This window comes from Strix aluco, chromosome 21 (assembly GCF_031877795.1).
Source record: "Strix aluco isolate bStrAlu1 chromosome 21, bStrAlu1.hap1, whole genome shotgun sequence".
Classification (NCBI taxonomy): Eukaryota; Metazoa; Chordata; class Aves; order Strigiformes; family Strigidae; genus Strix; species Strix aluco.
In genome coordinates this window covers 14,558,708-14,579,672 of record NC_133951.1, presented here as the reverse complement: position 1 = coordinate 14,579,672, position 20,965 = coordinate 14,558,708, and the positions used below count along the sequence as shown (strand labels likewise).

Here is a 20,965-nt window from a genome sequence, read left to right as displayed (position 1 = left end):
AAAACCCCCTCGACCCCCACGTCTGGGGACAGTAAGGGGCGAATCCTCTCCCGGGGCTGTGCCGGGGGGCTCCCGGGAGCCGGCCAGGCCAGCCGCGGCCCGGCCCCCCTGCCCGCAGCCCCGCTCCCGGGCGGCCGAGGGGACGACGGCGGCTCCGGCGGGGCCAGCGCTGGCCCCGGGATCCCGGGGACGCTCCGTGCGGTCGGTCGGTGCTTTGGAGGACAGGGGCCGAGGCGCCCGTCGGTGGAGCCGTCGGGGGCCGGTGGGGAGCCGCTGCGAGGCCGAGGAGCCGGAGCCCCCCTTCCCTGGCTGGGTGCCCCCGGACGGGCGCGGCCGGGCCCCATCCCCGGGGGTTTCCTCATCCCCTTGCCCCGGCTCGGGGCTGGCGGCCGGAGGGGCCCGGAGCCCCCCTTCCCCACCTGGATTCCCTGCATTTTCGTTTGGCAATTGTCAGTTTCGACCTCGAAAACAAACCAGACTTTGTCAGTGGATTTTATTTTAAATAGTTTAATTTGCCCTGGAGGAGCCGCCGCCGCTGCCAGTCAGGAATAAACAGCAGCGCAGCAGTTCTGGGAAGTGAGGCTGCGGCGGAGCAGCTGGGCTGAAATGCAAACGAGCGCTGGAGCGCTGCCGGGGGCGGGAGTGGCGAAACCCGGGGCAGGGACGGGAGGGGGCGGGAGGCTCCGGCCGGGGGCTGGGGGGGGGCGGGCTTCCCGCAGCCGGGGCTGGGCGGCAGAAACGCGGCTCTGCCGGGCACGGCGGCGGGACCCGCGCCCCCCCCCCCCCCGCCATTCCCCCGGGGCTCCGCCTCGCCCTGCCCGGTGTGGGAAGCCACGGGGACCCCGGCGGGGGGGGCGGGCGCTCCCCTCCGTGGCCGTACACCAAGCCCGTCCCCGCCCCGGGGATGGGGGGTGCGGGGGAAGCCAGGGGCGGCAAACGGCGACTCCGCCGTGGGAAGGAGCCGTGTCCCTCCCGGAGGAGCCGTTCGCGCTGAGAGGCGGGGGGAGGCGAGGGGGCGGCGGTGAAGCTCCCGGGGCTCGGCCTGCAGCTTCCCGAGCGGGCCCGGAGGCGCGAGGGCCGGGGGGAGCCGCCGGACAGCGAGCGCTCCCCGAGACCCCCCGGGCCCGTCTGGGCGCGGCGGACACTGAGTCCTCCCGCGGGGGCCCGGCGCCGCCGGGAGCCCCGGGCCGGCCCCCCCCCCCCCCGGCATGGGCGGCCCCCGGCGGCGGCGACCCGGAAGCGGAAGCGCGGGGCGGGGCCGTCGCCATGGCAGCGGCCGGAAGCGGAAGGCGCGCGGGGCTGATGGCGGCGGCGGGGGGCGCGGCGCTGTGGCGGCGACTCTCGGCCTGGCTGCCGCGGGGCCGCCTGGGCCTGGCCGCGCTGCTCGGCCGCCTCTCCGACCGCCTCTCCCGCGGCCGCGACCGCCGCGCCCGCAGGTAAGAGCCGCGCCGGGAGCCCCCGGCCGCCTTCGCTGCCGGCCTCGCGTTACCCGGAGCGGCCCGGGCGGCCTCCCCCGCCCGCCGCTTCCGCTTTCTGGGCGCGGCGCTGCCCGGGGCGGGGGGTTTCTGCTCCGCGTGTGCCCGCGCCAAGACGCTCCGGGGGCGGGGAGGTGACGGCCCTGCCGGTGCGGGACCCTCGGCCTCCCCCGCCGGGCGGCTCCGCGGAAGCGCTGGTTGTTTCCCGCAGTGAATCAGCCGCTGCGAAGGCGCGTCAGGGCCGGGGCGAGGGCCGGTTCTGCTCCCTGAGCCGGCTTTAGGCCGTCAGGCTGCTCTCGCTGCCCGTTTGCCCCCAGGACAAGAGGTGGACTTTATTTATTTCTTTTTTATTTGCTTTACTCCTGCTGTCTTTCAGGTGCTGAACAATATTACTCATTTGCTAGGGGTAGGTTTCCACCTCGGCTGTCCCAGGTGCTGGCCAGCCCCTGGCTGGGGTTTGGGTGTTAGGCACAGCCTGCCCAGGTTGTGTGCGGAAGGTGAGATCCCCCCGTCAGAAAAGAATGAGAATGGGTCTCGGCCCCTCATCTGGCAGGAGCGAGGTGAGGGGGAAAGAGGGCTGCTCCTCCCCGCGGCAGCCACCATGATGCTGGAGTCGGTGAATTATCGAACCGTCATTTTGAACGGACCTGAGTGAGCTGCTGCGGGAGGGAGTCGGCCATCGCTCCTCTTCCTGACATCTCCCTCGGGCAGCTGCGCAGCGAGCAGGATCCAGGAGCTGACCTCGGAAAATTGCCCAAACTCTCCCTTTCCTCCCTCTCCTTCCCTGGGGAGCGGAAGGGACTGGGAGGGCGCAGCTGCGGGGAGGCAGATCTGCCCTTCTGGGTGCCGTCTGGCGGCGTGCGTGCTGAAGGGAACGCCCGGCCGCAGCCGCAGGCTCTGGTTCCTCCAGCCCGTCTGCCCGCAGCCACGCTCCCCCAAAGCTTCTCCTTATCCCGGCTGCTGCTGCTTCGGTGGGGCTGCGTGGTCAGGAGTACAATTCATGCTAAAAACAAAACGTTAAAGAAGCAGAGATGGTTGTCCTGTAGAACCATGTCCTGGGTTCAGAAGTGATCAAAATGCTTCAAAGGATTCTGTAAAGAAAGGTCTTTCCCCCCAGTCTTTGGGCATCACTTTGCACCCGACTTGGTAAGAGCACTGGAAGGATTCTGTGTTTTGTTTTGGTTAGTGCGGTGCCTGGTACCATCTTCTGTTTGAATTAAACGTATTTTTGTAAGCGTGGTGTCTCTCGTCTCACGGCCTGTCTCCACGCTCCTTTCCCCCCGGACAGCAGATGGGCTGCGGTTGTCCTTGCTGTTGTCTCGGAGCCCCGCGTTAGCCCGTGTTCTGCTCTATGTTCCTGGTTAAGCCAGGGAAATTCTTTTCAAACTTCTCTTTTGGTTTCATTAGAGTTTTTAGCATAGATGAATTACTAGACTGAGCCCTGGAAAGAGACAGCTGAATTCAAAGACGGGCAGTCTGTAGCTCCCCCTGTGCGGTGACGTATGCGTGGGTGAAGGCCAGCACCGTATCCTGCAGTTTCACTTCACCGCTGGCTCTGCAGATGAGGTTTTACAGTGAATGAGAGTGTTTCGGCTGCATCATGAGTTTGTGTACCCAAACCACAATTTTTAAAAATAGAACACACACAAAAAATCCCTCGTTTATATTTAGGACCAACTTTTTATGCAGAAAAGATTTGAGGTGGTTCCTTTTAGTTCCGTTTTCTCTTTCTGGTTAACTTGATGATGTGGAGTACATGGGAAGGGCTCCCCCCCGCCCCATTTTCTGTTTCTCTGAAAGCTGGTTTGTTGAAGTATGGAATTTTGGTGATTTCTTCATAATGTTATGTGGTTTCTGACTGTTGTGTGTGGCCAGTTGAAAGGATTGTGTTGTACTTGGGTAGTCGCTTGCGCTATTTTCAATCACTGGTGGGTAGAAGCTGCCGCTTCGGTGGGTGGTTGCTGTGCCTTTGTTACTGCTGGCTGGAGCAAAGTAGTGATTTATTTAATAATTATAAAAGCCTCAGGCTCTCACCACTAAAGAACTTCTAAAATTTCAGTATTGGATTAAAAGATCAAACAGTGTAGATATACTGTAAATTGTGTGGGTAGTAAAAAAGGCAGAGTATAGAATTAGTGGGTATCAATCACTCCGTGCTTAGAATTAATCTGGAGGCTCAGACCAAGTAGTGCTGGTGACACGGATCGGTTTTACTCCCTCAGCAGCACCGGGAGGGGACTGACCCCCTGAAGAGCGCCTGGTCACTCCATAACCTGCCGTTTGGCCTCGTAGAGTGAGGGTGCAGGTGCAGTTCAACTTGCAGTTTTCATACTCTTTGCCAGAAAATGGCTTCTTAGAGTCATGTTTCTGGGAAGTGGCTTCTCTGCCGCTGTCCTGGCTTCTGGAAATATAATTGGCTAAGACTGACCAATGGAATAATAAGGAGAATATTTATCTTCTCCTGCTGATTAATTGTTATCATAAAATGCGTATGTGCTTGAAAAACAGTATTTCCTGTATTTCTGCTTTGATTTTTTTTTTTTTAACATCTTCTATGGAATATTTCCTGTGTTGGTAATCTGTATAACTTCTGGGTGTCAAGTCTGAGCCTGGCCCACATCATCTGTTGAAAACCACCATCCTAGGAATTCCTGCACAAATTGACTCAGATTTCTGTTGCGATGAATAGTCAGTGACAAACTAGTGGATTTTCCAGGAAACGCAACTGCAAACTGTCTGGCTTCTGTGTAAGGGTGTTCGGAAACCTTGTGAAGATCCAGTGTTCTATCATGAAGCAAATGAGTGAAATCATCTTCCTGGAATCTGTGGTCATTTGGCTTTGGATTGTGGTAAAACCTAAAAGTTCCTTGTAACAAATTCTGGTAAAGGTTATAATCAAGTTTCTTCTCGGTACGTGGTGGTGGCAGAATGCATCAGGATGGGTCACAAGATGGTGGCTGCCTGTTGGCCCCAGGGACCTGGCGTTCCTCCAGGGCGAGACCAGCCGCCTCGGCTCTGTCCTGACAGCAAGTCTGACTCCTGCGAGTAGGATTTGCAGGCCAGAATGTTTTCTGTCAGTCTGGGGATGCAGTTCAGTCCTTTCTTCTCGATTCCCGAATCTCATGGGAGTTGCTGCTGCTAATTGTGCTGAAATGTGGTTTTGTCATGTGGACAGACTCCTACCAGGGGTTATTGTACGACTTGATGAGTTTGCGTGCGTGAAGCCTCCAGAGAAGGAAAGATGTCGTTTGCTTCTTGTCACCCCCCTAAGCATGTTAACAGTGAGTTGGTTTCTTCCCTAAGTGACTTCAAAGGAATTAAATTTGTTCTGAAATTTCCTTTTAAAGAATGAGCTTCCTGCTGTTCCCCTTACAGTTACTTTGAAGGTTGTAAGAGAAGTCTCGACCTTCTTTTAGTACTTGTGCAGAAGGCGAGTGGTGCCCTTGTAGAGGGCCACTCGTGGTTCTCAGTCGTGGTTCTCGGCTCGTACCTGTTGGAACGCACTCGATCCTTTGGGGCGTCGTTCTGGTCTGTGACTTCACTGCTTTTGCTAGGACTCGCACTCGGGCACTTTGTGTGTTGTGGATCTTTTTTTGGATAAGTTTGAGGGATTGAGGCATTTTTCTGTTTTGTTAGGGAACTTTTAGAGCAGTATGATTTTTAAAACATCTTTACCTGAAATAGAAAGAACTGATCTTTAGCCCAGCTAAGCTGGACGTGAAAGTGACTGTTGGCCGTGGCAGAGCTGATGCCTGTGTGTGAGCGGGTACAGGCACAGCCGGTACCACAGCGGCACCAGACCCTGCTCTGTGGGTGGTCGGGAGAGCTCAGCCCTCAGTTTCTTCAGCTTCCAGCCCCTTTCCTCTCCTGTGTTCCTGTTCTGATGCGAAAGAGTTGTTTCCCCTCACTCCCCTGGCAGCTAGGGGAAGGAGCTGATGATCTTAAGATCTGTTCTCCCACCTTTTGCCTGTGTTCTTCTATTTCTAGATTTGGCTTTGGTGGTTCAGCTGGGATTGTGGAGAGGCATTCTTGCCAGTGTGGATCCTTACAATGTGTTGGCCCTGGTTGCAGCTCGCTCTTCACCTGCTTGGAGGCTGTTTGTGGGGAGCAAAGGCTCCACCATAAAGAATTCCTCCATCTTTCTTTCCACAGATCGTCATGGCTGCTTCTAGCCCCACTGCTCAGCCCTCCTGTTCCTGTGATCACAGCCCCACCTTGTTCCCTTTGTCCAGAGGGAGCACACAGGTTCCAGTGGATCAGGAATCTGGTGCCGGAGTTCGGGATCTCCAGCTCGCACGTCAAGGTGCTTTCATCCCCGGCTGAATTCTATGAGCTCTTGAAGGTGAGTTGCGGGGATGGTTTCTGGGGGCTGGGAGCTGCAGTGGTCATGGAGAATCACAGAGAGCTGTTAGGAAGAAGCACCTGCAGGGTACTAGTCCAGCCTTCTACTTGAAGCAGGATTGTCGTCAACCCTAGATCAGGTCAGGCAGGCTTTGTCTGGCCGAGCCTTGAAAATGGCTGAGGAGGGAGCTCTGCCTCTGGGTGAGCAGTTCCAGTGCGGCGCCATCTCAGTAGTTTACAGGTTTTTTTCTGGTGTTAGACCTGAACTTCCCAAAGGTGTTTGTGGCTGCGGCTCAGCTGTAACTACCGAGAAGAGTTTGGCTCCGTCATCTTTGTAACTACTCTTCAGGTAGTTGCGGGCTGTTGTTAGATCAGCCTCGAGCCTCCTCTTTGCAATACGACCGAGCACGGCTCCCTCCACCCCCCCCCAAAGTCTCCTGGGTCATTACAGTGTGAGGCCTGTAACGCTGCATCTCCTGGGTAAGTAGTAGGGCTGAGGTGAGACTTTCTTTGTTTAGCTCAGTTGCTCAAGTCTTTTCCCAGTGCATATTTAAAGCAAGTTCCAGTACTTCTGAAACATGATCTCAGGTCGCCGTGGTGAGCTGGTGGAGAACACGGCTCGGGGGGGGCCGTGAAGGCAGCAGCTGCCACCCCTGTGGCATCGAAGGTGAGCGCAGGGGAGAGGAGGAGAGCTCTGCAGACAGGTGTCTAGGTCCTGGCTAGCTCATGGGGCACAGAGGATTAAAGCAGTTGCAGAATGAAAGCTGGGATTGCCAGTGCTGATACAATCCCCGTGTTGCAGCTACTGCCTGGTAACTGCTTTTGTATGTGGCAGTTTTAGCTGCAGGGAACGTGTTCCTCAGTTTTCCAGAAAGCATTGGCTTCTTCCTTGGTTTTCAGATGCAGTGATGGTGCCGACGTTGCTCTGTAAAGACCTGTGTGTTTTACATCTTTGCTATCAGTGTTTTCCTTGTGCCTTTCCCTCTGCAAGGTGAGGGAGACGGTGCTGTGGTTTGGCTAAAGCAATGCTCCTCGGGGGACCACAGCTCTTGTGTGGTCTGGATCATGAGCTCCCGGTGATCACAGAGACCCAGGAGGAAACTGAACTTATTTTCTGCTACTCCCAGGTGCAGATAAAAACAGCCAAGCAGCGAGTGGTGATGGCTTCGCTGTACCTGGGAACGGGGCTTCTCGAACAGGAGCTGGTGAGTGTGGGAAGGGTTTGGGAAGGGGAGGAAGTGCACGCAGAAAGAAAATGCACGTCTTTGCCAAAAGCGTCCTGCTCAGGCAGGTACACGAGGTTCATGTGAGGTGCAGTCTGTGAGCTTGTAGCGTCCTTAAAACTTCCCTGTAGGGATTCACTTTACACGTGTTTTCTCCCTGAGAGTTTTCTCGGGGTTCCTGGCTGCGCTGGTGTGTTGGACAGGGGGAGGGAGGAGTTTGGGAGGGAGGCACATGGGGTTTCTGTTTTAGACCTAGTACAGAGCCCTGGAACTGCTGGACTTTTCCACGGGTCTTCCAGGCTGTTAGAGGTTACTGGCACAGTGGTCAAAGGGGTTTTTATGGAACTGTGGGATCATGGATAATTTTTTTTTTCTGGCATTTTTCTTGAACATGATTAAAGTTGTGTGTGTGTAGGGATATGTTTTGTCCTCCAAGTACAGAATGCAGATGCAGGATTAGCTCTCTGCATTTAAGACAGAGGTCAGCTTTGCTTCCTGTTGTTTGCCTTTTCTGTTTCCTGTTCTTCCCTCTTTCCCTTTTGTTTAGAAACAAAAGCATCACCTAAGACCTTTAGGGAGAAGCCTGGCCCTGGCCAGTTTCTTGTGTTAGGATGCAAATTCCACAGCAGGGTAAAGGTGGACAGATCCTGCCCAGGTTTTGTGCCTGGCTTTGTCTGGGCTTGTACACAAGATTTGAATTTGCACGTGACAAACCGCCTTGTAGTTGAGGAATAAAACTGCCTCTGCATCAGTTGTGAACTCTGACCAAGGTTTCTCTTTGGTAATGCAAATCTGTGATTTGGGAAGGATGTTGGGACTTTTTCTGCTAAATGGTAATTGCTCTTCAGAGGCCCGAAGGATGTGTGCGTGTAAAACCGATGCCCTTTCATGTGTTGCTTTAGGCTGATAGAGTGAGAGCAGAGTCTGAACTCGCAGCGTTTTGCATGAGTAGGAGACTCGCACTAGGGTGTGGGAGCTTTCATGGCCACCAGCCTCCTGGCTGCTGAGCGCTTTCGTTTTTATAAAGCTTGATTTACTTTCTGTCATGAGTAGAGAAATCTCTCTCTGCAGGTGGATTGCTTAGAAGAAACACTGGAGAAATCACTGCAAGCAAAAGGATCGTCTAACCTCAGAGTTTCCATTCTCCTTGACTACACCAGGGGATCTCGGGGTAGATATTGTGATGCTTTGCTTTCTTCAAAGGCTTATTTTACAGTTAGGCTGCATAAACTGTTTTTTCAGAGAGAGGCTGTCTTGACCAGTTGGATCTACTTGTTTAAATCATACACCTTTTAAAACTGGCCTTTTGTATACCAGGAACTACTTATTCCCAGAGAATCTTTAAGCTGAGCAGCTTTTATTCTGAAAATAGGTGGTAGGAGCGAGCAGGGCCGAACTCTGCTCTGTGCAGCTTGGGCTTTCTTGCTTAGTTTCCTTGCCAGTGCCTTTGCCCGTATCCATCATGCTGTCTTACATTTTCATTTTGAAAGGAAAGTGGGAGTCGTTGGAAGTAGCAGTACACTTAATCAGAACCCTTGGTGGTGACTCTGTAGCACCTGTTACTGGTCTAGGTGTGGCAGCTTGAATGGTGTCAGACCTGCTCGGTGACCGTTTCCAAGGCCCATTCATCAAAGAACTTACAGTTCTGGGTGTCGATTTCAATATTGACATAGTGCAAGTGAAAGCGATTGGAAAAACAAACCCACAGAACCCCCCATGTGAGGTGCCAGCAGATGAGACGGGTGCTCCCTCTGTAACCAGCCTCTCGGCGAGGAGCTGCGGGGCCGTGCTGTGATCCTGCGCGTGAAACTCCCCTTCTCTCCCAGGCAGGAAGAATTCTCGAACCATGCTCATTCCGTTGCTGCAGCGATTTCCCGAGCAAGTCCGTGTGTCCCTCTTCCACACCCCAAACCTGCGTGGCCTTCTCAGGCTCCTGATCCCAGAGCGTTTCAATGAGACCATTGGACTGCAGCACATCAAGGTCTATCTCTTTGATGATAATGTGATCCTGAGCGGGTGAGTCCTGCCTCTTCGGGCCCTGATGTGGTTCCTTTAGCTGAGGTGGCAAGGCAAGCTCAGCCACAGCTCTTCCGTGTGAGATTCTCGTATGAAAGGAGAAAAGAAAGACTTCTCGAGTTTCAAAAGGAAGAGGCTGATTTGTACTTTAGTCCAGTTCTATGCAGAGCGAGATCTGTAGCCTAGGCTGGGGTGTTCAGGATCATATGCCTGGGCTCTGTTCTGGAACTCTTCTTTTTCTCTCCTAGCGCAAACCTGAGTGATTTGTACTTCACCAACCGTCAGGACCGCTATGTTCTCCTGCAGGACTCTCCTGAGATTGCAGACTTCTTCACGGAGCTAGTGGATGCGATTGGAGACGTGTCTCTGCAATTACAGCGAGATGACACAGTCCAGATGCTGGAGGGGATGGTACATCCCTACCAGGGTAGGAGGGAGTTGGGTGATACGATCCAGAGGAGGGGAGGGACAGCCGGGGTTTAAGGATGACTCGGACTCCATCCATGTGTGAATTGCTGAGTGTCTGACCATTGTTTACAGGCTGTGGGGTGTCCCAGTTCTGTGCTATCGGTTGTTAAAAGTCAAGATTGCTGGAGTTGTGAGGCTGGATCTGTCAGAGTGTTCCTAGCTATCGCCAGCTAATCTGGCAGAGAGTTTCTCTAACTGTCTCATTGCTTCTTCATTATTCTCCTGCTTATGACCTTAAACAAGAGCTTAAATTCCTTGAGAGGTTCTTTCTATTTTTGATATTAATGTCTGTAATTCTAGATGTTCTGTGTGTACATATTCTGAAAGTTTCATGAATGTAGTGCTATTTTTGGTAATTAATATTTTGTAGTCGAGTCTGTTCTGGGAATCAGATGAATATCGGATTAGGAAGCCCGAGAACAAGCACTGCAGAGGGCAGAGAAGGGCATCTCTCTGCCAGGCTGATTGCATCCTAAGTGTTTGTCCTGGCCTTGTGCGCTGCTGTCTGGTGTAAGCTTAGACTGTGTGTGTTCCAGTTTGTTCTTGGTTACCATTTTAGCTTTGCCCTGGTCTTTTCTCAGTGGATTTTTCAAGCTGCGGCGAGTCAAGTTTCTTACCTCTCTTAAAGCTGAGTATTTTTTTTCTCTAATGTACCTTTGCTCACCTTAAAGCATCTGTTTTTGAGACTTAGGGAAGAAAGATGTGTGGTCTTTGTGTTAGCTCCTTTTTGTTCTCATATCGGTGTCCTGTCAGTAGTTTTTCCTGCTGCAGAACAGCTGACGTGTAGCTCTGTACCTTTAGGTCTCAGACACAATCTCCCTGGTTTTCCTGCAGGAGACAAGGTGGCGTACTGTGAGATAGCAAATCGAAGAGTCATGGAGGTGATCAACTCTGCCAGGACACGACAGGAACTCCTTCACGCAAAGACGTTCCACAGCAGCCAGCAAGGCAGCTCCGTGCTGTCCCAGCAAGGCCCGCAAGCCTCTGGGGCTCTGAAACCAGAACCCGACACCTGGATCTACCCCTTAATCCAGATGAAACCTTTTGGGATTCAGATAGACGAGATGGTCACAGAGACGCTGCTGACAGAGGCTGAGCGGGACGCCAGGATATACCTTACCACTGGCTACTTCAACCTGACGCAGGCTTACATGGACCTCATCCTGGGCACCAGGGCTGAGTATCGGATTCTTCTGGCCGCACCGGAGGTGAACGGGTTTTTCGGTGCCAAAGGGGTGGCCGGTGCCATCCCCGCTGCCTACGTGTACATCGAACACCAGTTTTACAGCGAGGTCTGCTACCTGCAGCAGCAGCAGAGGGTCCAGCTGCAGGAGTACTCCAGGGCTGGGTGGACCTTCCACGCCAAAGGTAAGGTGGCCCTTTCCCAAGAGCGCTTGTTCAGGAGGCGCTTGAGTCTTGCACGTAGTTGGGTTGCACAACTAGTGAGGGGATGGCTGAGTGCTGAGTCGAGGCTTAACCTCCACAATACTCATCCAAGGTTCAAACACCCGGCTTGCGTAAGCCTGCAACGTTTGGATCCCTCAGGACGACCAAGCAAAGTCCTGTCTTGCCTCTATTTCTGATTCGAATAGTCCAGGGATTATACAAGAGTTGTCCCTGTGCTGTCTTGATGGAAACTTGACGCGAAAGAAAAGGAGACATTTATGTATTTATGGTCGCAGCAGCAGTTGTGGTGCAGTTTCTTGTATCCCTCTTGCCAGCTTTGGCCATGAGGAGCGAGGGCTGTGTTGGGGACCCCAGGGCAGGACACGCTGCAGAGGCGGGAAGGGAGCTCCCGGGGGTCCTGGGCGCCGCCTTCTCGTGGCAGCAGGACCTCATGGGGGTGGTGCGGGTGTTGAGGAATTTGTACCAACTTCTCTTTATGGCATACAGGAAAGTGCAGCATCGGGAATAACTGCACCCGTGTGCCTTCTGGGAGCTGGAGGCAGCTGGAGGGGAAGTTGCTGAGAAATGAATATTGCTTAACAAATGTAGTTAATAATAAACAACAATAATTAGTAGTGCCATCATGGTCTCCTGGAGAAGACCCCAGATTCTTTCGTGCTTGGTAGGTTGCGTACAACTTTCACAGGCTCAGTGCCACCTTGACCAAAGCATGAATGTTTTCCCGTGACTGGCTGTTGCTGGTTGTGTCTCTAAATTTTCCTTCCAGAAAATGGAGCCCCTGTCTCTTATGTTCTCCTACTTTATACACAGTAGTAAGTATTTGTTTTCTCAGTATTAGATTATAATAATGTAAATAGCTTAGGAAACCCACTTAATTGAGGATTTTTTGAAGAAGTCTGATGCATGTGACACTCTAAATGAGGTTCTTGCGCTCTTCCCAGGTGGAGGTGTGCCCGTGGAACACCTCACCGAGCGCCTTGGCTGCCGTGGTCAGGCAGAGCCCTCGGCCGAGCTGAGCCGTCTCTGCCGTGTTCCGCAGCATCTGCTCTGTCTCTGATCTCCTGCGAGCAGAGCTCTGCGCCGTGTCACTGTGTCACTTCCTGCGCCAGCTCGCTGTCCCCCGGGACAGCTCCCTTACTGTAACAGCACCCGATCTGGCAGGAATGAACGTGCCGGTTCCCCCGGTGGGTTTTGCGGTGCTCTGAGGGGCGTTTCCGTTGTTTCAGCACGAGCCTGATGTGGGCGCTGGAAGGACGCAGCCCCGGGCTGCAGCCTGTTCCCGTTCGAGGAGATGAGCTGTTCCTGACTGCGGGATGCCTCTGCCTGCCCCTGCTTCCTGCAGGGCTGCTCAGAAGGGTCATAGGTGGTGGGAGAGAGAGCGCTGCTGAGCAGGCCTCTTGACTAGAGAAAACACATGAGTGTTACTCGGCTGCCTCTGTGTCGAAACTACAGACCTTTCTAAGGAGTGTCGTGCCCCTCCTGCTGTGAGATCAGTAACTCTGGTGCAGTAAAACCTTTATCTCGGGCCAGGGCAGCCTGAAGGAGCTGCCTGCCTGGCTGGGAAGTCCTGTGTGGTCTGCCTTCCAGGAAGCACGTGCTCGAGTGATCTGCAGTTCGCAGGTTCCCCCTCTTGCCGGGCACTGCTGACTGCGAGTGGGATTTTGTGGTTTGGCACGGGTTGAGCTGGGAAGGCACGGGCTGCTTTTCCATGCTACCGAAGTGCGTGTGGCAGTCAGTCCCTTTCGGGACAGCTGCGCCTTCTCGTGGAAGTGCTTCGGGCTCCGTCTGCTGCGTGGTTTTCTCCTTGAGAGAGGGATGCAGGACTCGAAGCTCAGCAGCTCCTGCGCTTGGCAGGAGGGACGCTCGGAGATGTTTGCTGCCTCATTTCCGTTTCCTCTTCGGAGTGCTGGAAGGATCAGCTCGTAGCTCCCTTCTCTGGCACGCTCTGCCCTTTGGCACACGTTTGATTCACCCGGCTTCCTTCTGCAGGAGTCAGGCAGTGTGTGTGAAAGAGAGGACGGGGCAGAGGAGGAAACCCTGGGGACAGATGAAGGGCAGTTGCACATGGACTCTGGCTCCTGGAAGAGGACGTGAGATCCCTCACAGCAAATATTGCCCGGGAGTATTTCCTTCTCAGGCTAAGGTGAAAGACACCCTTTAGTCTCCTGTAGGACCTACCTGGTTTACACCAGACACTGTGCTGTTTTATAAGCCCTTCCAGCTCCTCTTGGAGCACGTTGTATCCTCACACACAACCTCCCGCAGTGTGTATTCCCACCGGGGTCACGACTGTCCCGAGGCTCGTTCCGTGCAGGCGCAGTTGTGGCAGCCCTGTTCAGGGCGCTGCGCTGCCGTCGTGCACGTGTGAGTAGGAAACACAAACCTTTGCAACGCGAGAGGCTTCCCCGGGCGGAATGTGGTGCAGCCTGCCCGCAGCAGCGCACATCTACCTGTCCCCTGCTGCATTTCTGGGTGTGGTGGTGTGGGTGACACGGGCACAGCCTTTAGGATTAGGGTCCCTTCCACGCAAGTGCCGGGTGACAGAGTGTGGCTCTTTGCTCCGAGATAAACCTGCGTTACTGCTATTGAACAGCGGCTGGGAATCGGCGCTTCCCCTTTCTGGAAAGGTGAGTCACTGTTTGAGCAGATCCTGCCAGGTGGCCATAAAGCCAGAGAGACCATAAAGGCTTTAGGGCTGCCGTGTGACTGCTTGGGAAGAGGGGGGAAGCGTGTTCCTCGGGGCTGCTGCCCTGCAGAGCTCTGGCCCGCTGCTGGGAGCCTCGTGCTGGGGCACCACGCAGCCCCTGGCAGCGTCCTCTTTGGGGACAGAACCTGCCGACTCTCTGCACCTCTCGGGGGCCTCTTGCAGCCCCCGGAGCCCCCCATGTCGGTGGCATGGGGGCCCATGGAGGTGTCGGCTGTGCCGAGCTCGGGGCAGTGCCAGCCCCGGGGCCAGGAGCGGTGACTGAAAGTGGCAGCGGAGCCGCTGAGTGTGTGCACTGTGGGGGCGGGGAGGAGCTTACAGGAACCAGTGGTGAATCGGCAGCTTCTTACTCAAGGCATTCTTGGAACTGCTCTGGGGTTGAGTTAGGAAACCTGCTTCTATTTTAAGGACTAGGTGTTTTTTGTGCTACAGTTTCTTTGTTGTAGTCAGTGTGACTGGCAGTAGGGATCGGCCATCTATCAGGGACCTGCCCAGGGCTGTTCTGAGCGCGTGTGCCATGCTGAGTGGAGAGCAACCACTTCTCGGGTCCATTTATACACAGAGAATGGCCTTACAGGCTCTCCTCGGCCATAGTCCTGGCTCTCCTGTGGCATCCCTGGCCATTCTTCCCTGCTGTGCTGCAGTAACGTGCTTAAGACTAGCATGGCGTTTCTGTCTTGTGCTTGGAAAAACAGCCCTGGGGTGGGTCACGCTCCTGTCGTTGTGCTGGCAAAGTCGTGTGTGAACTGCAGTGGTGAGCGGCAAGAGCTTGATTTCATCTTCGGGTGGCTCCTCAGGAAGTGAGGGGGTGTAATAATTTGCACTTCTCTTACGAGGCTTTATTTCATGTGAATCCACCTGCCAGAGCAGGGAGATGCCTCTTCACGTCGCTGCCTTGTGTAGTCTCGGGCAGGGGGTTGGTCACCGTGCGACCGTGCTGCTTCCTGCTCTGGAGCTGACTGCTCCAGGCCTGGCTCGCCTGCCCGCTGCTCTGGGTGTAGGTTTTCCTTTACTGAAAACCTGTTTGTCTTATTTCAGTGCTTCTGAGATGCCGTGGTGCAGAATGACCTCCAACGATAGTGACTCATTCTAGATGATTTTGGGCCCCCCCCCCGCAGTGTATTTCCATTCTTCAGAACGTGTCCCTCGGGCGGCGCTGAGCGGGCTGCAGCCCCCTGTTAGGAGCACACCATGTGGACAGCACAAGCTGTGCAGGGGCGCCCCGAGATTCGTACGAAGCTTTACAAGACATGCTGGACCATCTGCAAGGAAGCTTGGTTGGCGTCGTGATCTTTTATAGTTACTGTAATCTGACGTGTCTAACTGACCCCGAGTGAAGCGATTGTGTGAGGCTTCCCCGGTCATTTCCTTTGTCTTCCTTTCTCCCGTTTTTCCTGCAGGCCTCTGGCTGTACCTGGCAGGGAGCGATCTTCCCTGCCTAACGCTCATTGGCTCGCCGAATTTCGGATATCGCTCGGTTCATCGTGACTTGGAAGCTCAGGTTGCGATAGTGACAGAAAACAAAGCTTTGCAGCAGCAGCTCCATCGGGTAAGTGGCTGATTCCGGGGAGATAACGTGGATGTTGTGCTGCTTGCTCACACAGGGAATGCTGATGACGCAGTTGCAATAAAAACCTACAGCTACAATAATTCAAAACCTTCTTGAGCGTAGGAAGTCTCCGGGAGCTGTCAGTTAAGTGACTATTGATGAGATGCCTGCTGCAAGTGCCTGTTTCTGGGAAATGGAGGCCGTAACGGGAAAGAACACGTGTCCCCAGTGAACTCGAGTCTGGGGAGTGCTCAGGCGCTGGATGCTGAGCCACAGCTTTTGGGGAGGCTCTGCGGGCTCCCCGCTGCTCGCGGGTCACAGGGGCCTTGTCCCCAGGATTTGGGCATTGCCAGGCTCGCACTGTGCTCTAGCACAGTTGCTGATCTTGGCCTGCTGGAGGATTTTGCCTCTCAGGTGTTTGGGAAATCCTTTGTAGGAATAGAAATGTCAATCAGTTGGCTTTTGGGTGGCTGCCCACAGGCTGTGGAGGTGAGCAAAGGCGGGGGATCTTACCATAGTTTCTGCAGGAAGAGGATTTTGGGGCTGGTTGCATTGCCCATGAACCTATATAACCTTGAATAATAACGTAAATGTTGACACAAACATTTTTCAGTGGTTTAATGTTCAGTGTCCTGGGGTTTTTTCTGGTTTGTTTTTTTTTTTTTCTTTTAACTAGGCAGCTTGGACTGCTCGGCACTTTTGCTGCTTCTCTAAATCCTGTCTGATTCTCCAGCTGTCTTGTCTTTGAATCTTCTGCTGGGACTGACAGTGTCCCCGGTAATTTCTCATGTTGTGCTCTGACACAAAGCAAATTGGTTTGGTGCCTCTGTGCGTGACTTGGGGATCTCAAAAATGTATTCTGTTAAGCCACGTCCTGGCATAAGAAGGCACAGTTGTCTTTGAGATCAATGGGAATTGCCCTATTGCATCAGGGCTCTTCCACAGGATGAGTCAGAGTATAGCTAATCAAAAACAATTCTATTACTGGAAGAGCTGCTTGAATATTTCAATTCATGTCTTGCCTCTACTTGTTTCTAATGGAAGGGGAGAATCAATGAAAATATGACACAGGAATTTTCTCAAACAGTGCTGCAGTGATCTAATTTAAAGGGCTTTAAACCATTCCCGTTTGCTGGAAGCTGATTTCGAGATTGGCTGTTTGTTTACTGCTCCGTGTCTTTGTTTAGAGGACTTAATACATTACTGGTGTGCTGCCACGAAATCACTTTGCCTATGTAACGTTCAGTTCCATTTTCAAAATGTGTGATGAGATTTGGGAAGAGGTTTGAGTGGTCTGGGTTTCTCTGAGGGCTCCACTGAATGAACTGAACTTCAGCTCAGATCACTGGTGTCTCTTCCAGTGGTCGATGACCTCAAGAGCATCAGATGACCACGGTGCAGATTCTTCACAGCAGGGCTGACTGTAGCTCTTGGAACATTTGGGGTTTCTAAAATTAGACTGATTTGGCGCACAAATGTCTTCCTTCTGTTGTTGGTTCGTCGTGTTGGTGTTACTTTCCAGTGCTTGGTTCCCTCTTCCCTGTTCCACCCTGAATTTAAACAGTGCAGAGTGTCTCCTGTTGTTTGTGACAGCTTAGCTAATGAAAAAAAGATTACGAGTAGATGGTCTGCTCCTTGTTTGCCCGCAAATCTAGAAACCTGACGGGCTTTGATAAGAAAAGCGCTTCTACCTTTGATCAAACAGCTGCTTTCACGTGCACTGCGAGCATGTATTATCATCATGATGGCTCATTTCCTCCTTCAGCAGGGTTGTGTACACACCAGAGAAGCCCAAGTGTTTCTGGTAATTTAGCTGAAATCATGATTGCATATTCATTTGAAAACACAGCGCTTGAGCTGTGTCTAGAAAGAGCTGCCTAAGCCAGTCTCTTGAGATTATGGTAAGGTTTCCTTTTCTGGCAATTACAGTGAGGGATTTAGGATTTTTCTGAAACAGGCTTAGCTCTCTTGCAACTGTGGGGCACAAAGAGGCAAAACTTCTATCTTTGCTCTTTGTAGAGTTTAAATTGCTAATTCTTGGGGTTGGGTTCCAGGTGCACTGCAGCCATCCAGAGGTGGAGCGCCGGGGCGGACGGGAAGGGCAGATCCCGCGTGACCTCCTTGGGGTTTGGTTGCTCAGGGACTTGTGCCCCGTGGAATGAGAATCTTGTGTTCAGGCTTGTGGGAGAAATGCTGCATCCCGTTGGCAGGATCCACGGCCAGTTTTATCTGAGAATTTGCTTTCCTTAAAGGCCATTATATAATCTAACACTTAGGATTTACTGGGACGATGTTCCTTTCCCTGTACAGGAGCAGGAGCAGCTTTACCTCTGCTCAGGTGTCGTCTCCTCATCAACGTTTGAACAGCCGAACCGTTACGTGAAACTGTGGGTGAAGCTGGTAACACCTCTGATCAAGAATTTCTTTTGAAAGAAGAAAAGTTGCTGCTTTGGGTGAGTTTTCTGCCATTCTTATGGGGAATTTGTGTTGCACTGACTACAGTTAATAAGTGCAGTACTCTGTCATGTGGAAGAAATAGATGATGGAAACACGGATGATGTGGGAAAAACCAGCTCCCTCTCTTTTCTTCTGGGGTACTTGCCACGGACTAGACTCGTTGCTTAAGGCCTGTACTGGGTTTCATCTACGAGAATTTCTGGAAGGGTCAATGAAAGAGAACCCATACAGGGGTATTTGCCCTTTTCCATTTCTGAAATGTCCCTTTCAGAGTTTTGTGGAGAGGGACTGTGTTTTAACTTGACCAGCTAATAGAAATCGTTGTTGGAATATTTAAAATGTTTGGTCATGTTTGTATCTGACCAGCGCTTTGCTTTAACCTTGTAGATGTTGGTTAACAGGGGCAGTTGTTTTTGCTTTTCTACTTCGGGCAGTGTCCTGGAGTTGCCTGGCTGTTCAACTGCCCAGTAACTGGAGCCCTTCTGAGCTTCAGGGAATCGCTCTTAGGTTTCTTTTTCTGTGCTGCGCACGTGGTCCGTGCAGTTGGCACCTAAGCGCGTGCCCTTGGTGCTGAGTGTTCACACATCCATTTATTTACGTAGATACGGCCTCCATCTCCGGGGCTGTGCGTCTGGCTTCTTCATGTTAAGGTGTGTAAGAGTGTCTTTTGTGAATCATGGAGAGGCATGAGAGGACTTTTGGGGAAAAAGTGATTTTTGGATGTTACTGAAAGTGGGAGGCTCAAGCCGTAACACGTGGCTGTAAAGAAGCTGGTTGGGAGCCAGGTCGAAGTGTGGTAGAGCACGGGTGGGGGCTGCGCTGTGCGTTTCGCTTCTGGGGTATGTGCATCTTGTATTGCCAACAAAAGGGATTTCTGGCACCTGAAAAAGCTGAAGGTAACTCTAAAGCTTAATGGTAATTTATTCTAAATGCCACAGCTTTATGGGGAAACAAGCAGCTCTGTGTGCCTGCCCTTGTGGCCTTTCTTACCACCACCTGTAGGGGAAGTTTTACGCAACTGTATTTTAGAACTAGTTGTTCAGGTATTTCATGGGGTGGGATTTTGGTGAATTATTTTATGCTAAAGGGACAGGCACTGGCTTCTGTATGGTGGCCAGAGCAGATCTAATCACCCTAATGGGCGTTACGGCTGATACAGATTCTCTGTTGTGAAAGAAAGGGCAGAGTAGATCCTGTAACCTAGAAATAGAAATAAACGTGCTTCAGAGATGGGTCTGTTTGCTTTGGGTCGTGCAGGTTGTCGTGTTGGTGAACGGAGCCAAATCTGCACCTTTCTTCTTCCGTCTGGTCTGAACAGACAGGTGCTGCCACACAGGAACGGGGCACGCACACGTCTTGAATTTTCTGCTCACAGTTAGCACTGGGCCATCAAACAAATAGCTGTGGAAAGACAGAGAGCGATGAGAAGGAATCGGGGTAGTTACGTGCGGCTGTTCCGTTTGGCTTCCTGCGGTGGTCTGGCTCCCAACCAGCACTTTATCAGAAACCACCCACTGAAAACCAGCGTCCCTCATCCGAAACTGCGCGCGTTGTAAGAGCAGTCTCCACACGACAGCAGTTCCAGCACTGGTTTTATTGATACTTTGCTAAAATAGTTCTGGTACCATCAAACTTAGTCTAAGTTACGCAGGTTTGAGGTTTTTTGCAAGTAAAAGCGTTTGCTGTTCCCCACAGTCACTGAAGTTTAGGTCTGTAAGAGCAGAGCCACAGCAGCAAGGATCCACTTAGCAGCTCTTTCTTTTGTCTTCAGGTTGAAGGTCCAGACATAGGTGGGACCTCGCATCCGTGTCTTGTAGACGGGACATTCGTAGACGTTGGTGGTGTCCAGGCGGTCGGCGGGGACGGCTCTGATGAAGATGACCGGCATCAGGGGCGTCAGCTCCTTCAGGCGAGCGTCGGCGATCCCGCCGGAGGGGACGTCCCAGCGAGCGCCTGCAAGGGGACGGGCTGTCAGGGAGCTGCTCTGGCAGCGCGGCCGAGGCTGGGTGCTGGTTAGGGTAACGGTATCATCTCGCTGGGACTCATGAATGTCTTTCGCCTTACTCTGGGGGGGTCTAAATAAATTCTGTCCCCGCTCAGCCCTTCCGCTCGGGTTTGCACAAAGGTTGCGTGGCTGAAGGTGGAACGTGGCCGCGGCGGGGGCTGCGAGAAGCTGTCCTGTGTGGTCTGTGCTCTTGTTTAGGTGGGCCCCTGTGGTGCTCTGCTGGTGCTGCCATCTCATTCCCCCTCATTTTTTAGCATTAACTATTTTAGGGTCTGAGTTTCCTGTCTCACTCGCACATCGAATAAGAGCTTACTATATTTATTCACTAGAACCATGTCGCTTCAGACAACCCGTCCTCAGGTTCATGGTACGCAGTTTGAATTTCCAAAAAACCAGTTTCTGGTTTGTGAAACTCTGCTTGTAAACTGGCCGGGTGCTGCCCTCAGCTGGCGAGTGTCTGACATGAGCGTGGGACAGCGGCACTGCTGCTCGGAGCTTCTGCAAAAGCTGCACAGATTCAGCTAAGCCAGTGAGTGCTAACACCCGCTCCGTTTGCAAGAGTTTTTAAGGCTGAACTGGGCTTTGAACATGTCTGAAACATCTCATAAAAGATTCAGTCTTTTACCTTCCATGAATAATCCATGCACGTAGGAGCCTTCTCTGGGGGGAGCTGTTACATCCTCACGGTTTTTCTTGGTCACTTCCACTGACAGACACATCTTGTCCAGGGGCCACTCGTTCTTCCTGGCCGTGGACTGCATGACGGCCGTGAGGAAGGACTGGGGGTTGAAGAATCCCGCCAGCCACACTGTCGCAGGCAGCGCAAAGTCTGTTGTCCAGATGTCCAGTTCCTGGAAAATAAAAACAGCAAAGTCCTTCCGTGGGAAGCGTGGCCTTTGAGCAGCAGAGTCCTGCTTTGGGACGGGGTGTCTCGGTGCCCAACACGAGCTTCGGGTGGTCCTCGGAGGGGGAGGCTAGGATGGGGGTGGTCTGTGACGAATACAGAGCAGATTCCACTGCAGCAATGAAACTTAAACCGTTCATGTGGATTGCAGTAAATACTGCTATTATTTGTTTTAACAAAGCCACACTTTAAATAGATGGGTTTATTACATATTTCTTCTGGGACAGATAAAGTTACGATGGTGTTAGCTAATGTTCTTTTGAAACGCTGCTACACTCTAATGGTGAACCCTTTTCAGACTTCTGCTCTCGTTCTTGGGGTAACAGGCCATTTCAGGTACTTCAAACTGCTTAAATTAATAGTGGGAAATAAACCAGTTAACCACTCTACACTGATGGAGGTGATTCCTGGTCTTC

General features: G+C 52.7%; 2 protein-coding genes across 10 annotated transcripts in view; one reads left to right on the top strand and one right to left on the bottom strand.

Annotated features, from left to right (window-relative positions):
* The first annotated feature begins 491 nt into the window (after nucleotides 1-491).
* PGS1 (phosphatidylglycerophosphate synthase 1) lies at nucleotides 492-20,938 on the top strand. Of its 4 annotated transcripts, none has more exons than XM_074847289.1 (10): nucleotides 496-1,436; nucleotides 5,628-5,817; nucleotides 6,944-7,021; nucleotides 8,111-8,210; nucleotides 8,866-9,020; nucleotides 9,362-9,482; nucleotides 10,358-10,891; nucleotides 15,035-15,183; nucleotides 17,494-17,636; nucleotides 19,412-20,938. In XM_074847289.1, exons 1-9 carry the CDS (start codon nucleotides 607-609, stop codon nucleotides 17,611-17,613), a joined length of 2,277 nt encoding a protein of 758 aa, XP_074703390.1. In that variant the 5' UTR covers nucleotides 496-606; the 3' UTR covers nucleotides 17,614-17,636; nucleotides 19,412-20,938. The 4 variants fall into 4 exon arrangements, 3 of the variants coding, with proteins under 3 accessions (XP_074703391.1, XP_074703390.1, XP_074703389.1); XM_074847288.1 differs by having other exon boundaries at nucleotides 498-1,436; nucleotides 8,866-9,055; nucleotides 9,304-9,482; XR_012625971.1 differs by lacking the exon at nucleotides 15,035-15,183 and having other exon boundaries at nucleotides 492-1,436; nucleotides 8,866-9,055; nucleotides 9,304-9,482.
* Nucleotides 19,216-20,965, bottom strand: part of DNAH17 (dynein axonemal heavy chain 17) — a 34,176-nt gene continuing 32,426 nt past the window's right edge. For all 6 annotated transcript variants that reach the window (XM_074847282.1, XM_074847284.1, XM_074847283.1 and 3 more), the window contains 2 exons: nucleotides 20,271-20,496; nucleotides 19,216-19,593 (listed from right to left, as the gene is read on the bottom strand). In XM_074847282.1, coding sequence (XP_074703383.1) covers nucleotides 19,346-19,593; nucleotides 20,271-20,496 — 474 coding nt within the window. In that variant the 3' untranslated portion in view covers nucleotides 19,216-19,345. The remainder of the gene's footprint in view (nucleotides 19,594-20,270; nucleotides 20,497-20,965) is intronic.